Raw genomic sequence first — 1,898 nt, 5'->3', positions numbered from 1 at the left:
GAACCATACACTGAAAGCTAAAATGTATAGTTCAATATGTGGTCTCATGTATATGCATGCATGTGAGCATAAATAAACTTTTCCTATGAAAAGAGAGTACCAAATTTTCAGAGGAATATTGTGTTAGTAGAAGAGGTAGGCTAACCCGACACGTGGAAGCTTGAGTCATGAAGGTTGACACCTCCACTTCTAGTCGGACCTCGGGTATAGAAATTCTCCTGCTGCACAGCTGTGATGTGCTCTGTCACCAGGCCTTGGGACTGACTATTCAGCTGCGCCACTGGACCATCATAGGGTGCACGCTCAACCTAGTGTAAGGGAACTCTTTTTAAATCTACATAAAATAGTGATTCTGTTAAATATCTGAGTACATATTTTTTATATGATCACTTTCAGTATAGTTTTTGATTTACAGTATTCATTAACATTGTCCACATTTTTTTCAACATATAAGATAGTTGGTACAAATCCAGAACATCATTCATGCAATTTTTTTCTTTAATGTATCCAATAGTATTTCATCATACTGTATCTTGAATTTACCTTCTGTGGAGCATGGGCCCTGTCTCTGTCTTGAACCCTGCCATAGACATGGGGGCAGAAGGCAGGTGTTGGGACAAACTTGCCCATTCCTGACTGTACACGTAGCTCCCCTTCCTCCACAACAACACGACCATGGCAGATGACATAATCAGCAATGCCATGCACTTCCATTCCCTGAAAAGTCAGAATATAAGAATAAGGCTACTAGAATTTTACCTTTTTATTTGATATGTGATGAAATTTATAATATCTTCTGGTTTTTGGTTTTCAGAGCAACATTTTCATTACCTAAATATCTGTAAAGCAGTCTACCAACAAACAAACAATAGTTAAGTCAAAGATGTAACATTCTACTGACTTTCTTAAATTATCTTTTACTTTTCAATACAAAACTTAAATATATGTGATTAATGTGATGTTTATTGCAAACAAAAATTATTTTTTCCATGATTTAAAAGAGAATATTCTAAGTGATAAGCTTAACACATAATACTATTTCACAAACACAGCTAAAAATCATTTATATAATATGGCTCATAATACTAATTGTCTAGTAGAAATCTATATTTGTCAATATATTCCAATTTTTCCATTCTTCTCTCTGTAGCATTTGTATAACTTACCTCAAAAATATTAAAGTCAACTGCTTGGTGATGTGTTTTTGCAGAGATGATACGAGTGGCATTAGGGTTCCATACAACAATATCTGCATCTGACCCCACAGCAATACGACCCTATAATCAAAATTTAAAATTCTCATTTATTTCTTATTAACAATTTCTGTGCAAATGATGTATTATTTTTAGAAGCAATATCAACTTCTAATATAATTCTGCATAACTCTAATGTAAATCCCACATTCTGTGGAGCTCTTCTTAATCTTATAATATTACCTTTTTGGGATAAATGTTGAAGATTTTTGCAGCATTAGTTGAAGTTACTGCCACAAATCGGCATGGATCCATTTTTCCAGAAACAACACCCTTCTCCCAGATAACAGACATTCGGTCCTCGACTCCATTAACTCCATTTGGGATTTTTGTGAAGTCATCTTTTCCAAGTGCTTTTTGAGAAGCAGTAAATGTGCAATTGTCGGTTCCAGTTGCTTGGAGGTCACCACTGTTGAAATCAAGCACATACATTTTATCAATTTTTCCATTTCATTAGTAAACATTTAATAAAAGGAATAAAAGCTATCTTATAAAGATGCAGAACATACTTTAAGCATACTCAACAAGAGCAAACAGTTTTAATTGAACTGCAAATATGCCTTGCATCATACAAATGTGTAAGGATTAATAGGAAGCCTAGAAGAGGATTTGCCATCTGGCTCCACATTACAAGCAGAGGATGGT

The 1,898-nt window shown here is 34.6% G+C and overlaps 1 protein-coding gene across 1 annotated transcript in view; it reads right to left on the bottom strand.

Moving 5' to 3' along the window:
- LOC119590821 (dihydropyrimidinase-like) overlaps window positions 1–1,898 on the bottom strand; it is a gene marked incomplete in the record, with an annotated part of 98,328 nt that overhangs the window by 6,873 nt on the left and 89,557 nt on the right. The window contains 4 exon segments of the mRNA XM_037939574.1: window positions 200–308; window positions 544–717; window positions 1,167–1,277; window positions 1,437–1,662. Coding sequence (XP_037795502.1) covers window positions 200–308; window positions 544–717; window positions 1,167–1,277; window positions 1,437–1,662 — 620 coding nt within the window.

This window comes from Penaeus monodon, chromosome 27 (assembly GCF_015228065.2).
Source record: "Penaeus monodon isolate SGIC_2016 chromosome 27, NSTDA_Pmon_1, whole genome shotgun sequence".
NCBI classification, from domain to species: domain Eukaryota; kingdom Metazoa; phylum Arthropoda; class Malacostraca; order Decapoda; family Penaeidae; genus Penaeus; species Penaeus monodon.
The sequence above is the reverse complement of the archived record's forward strand: the minus strand, read 5'-3'. Positions and strand labels throughout refer to the sequence as shown.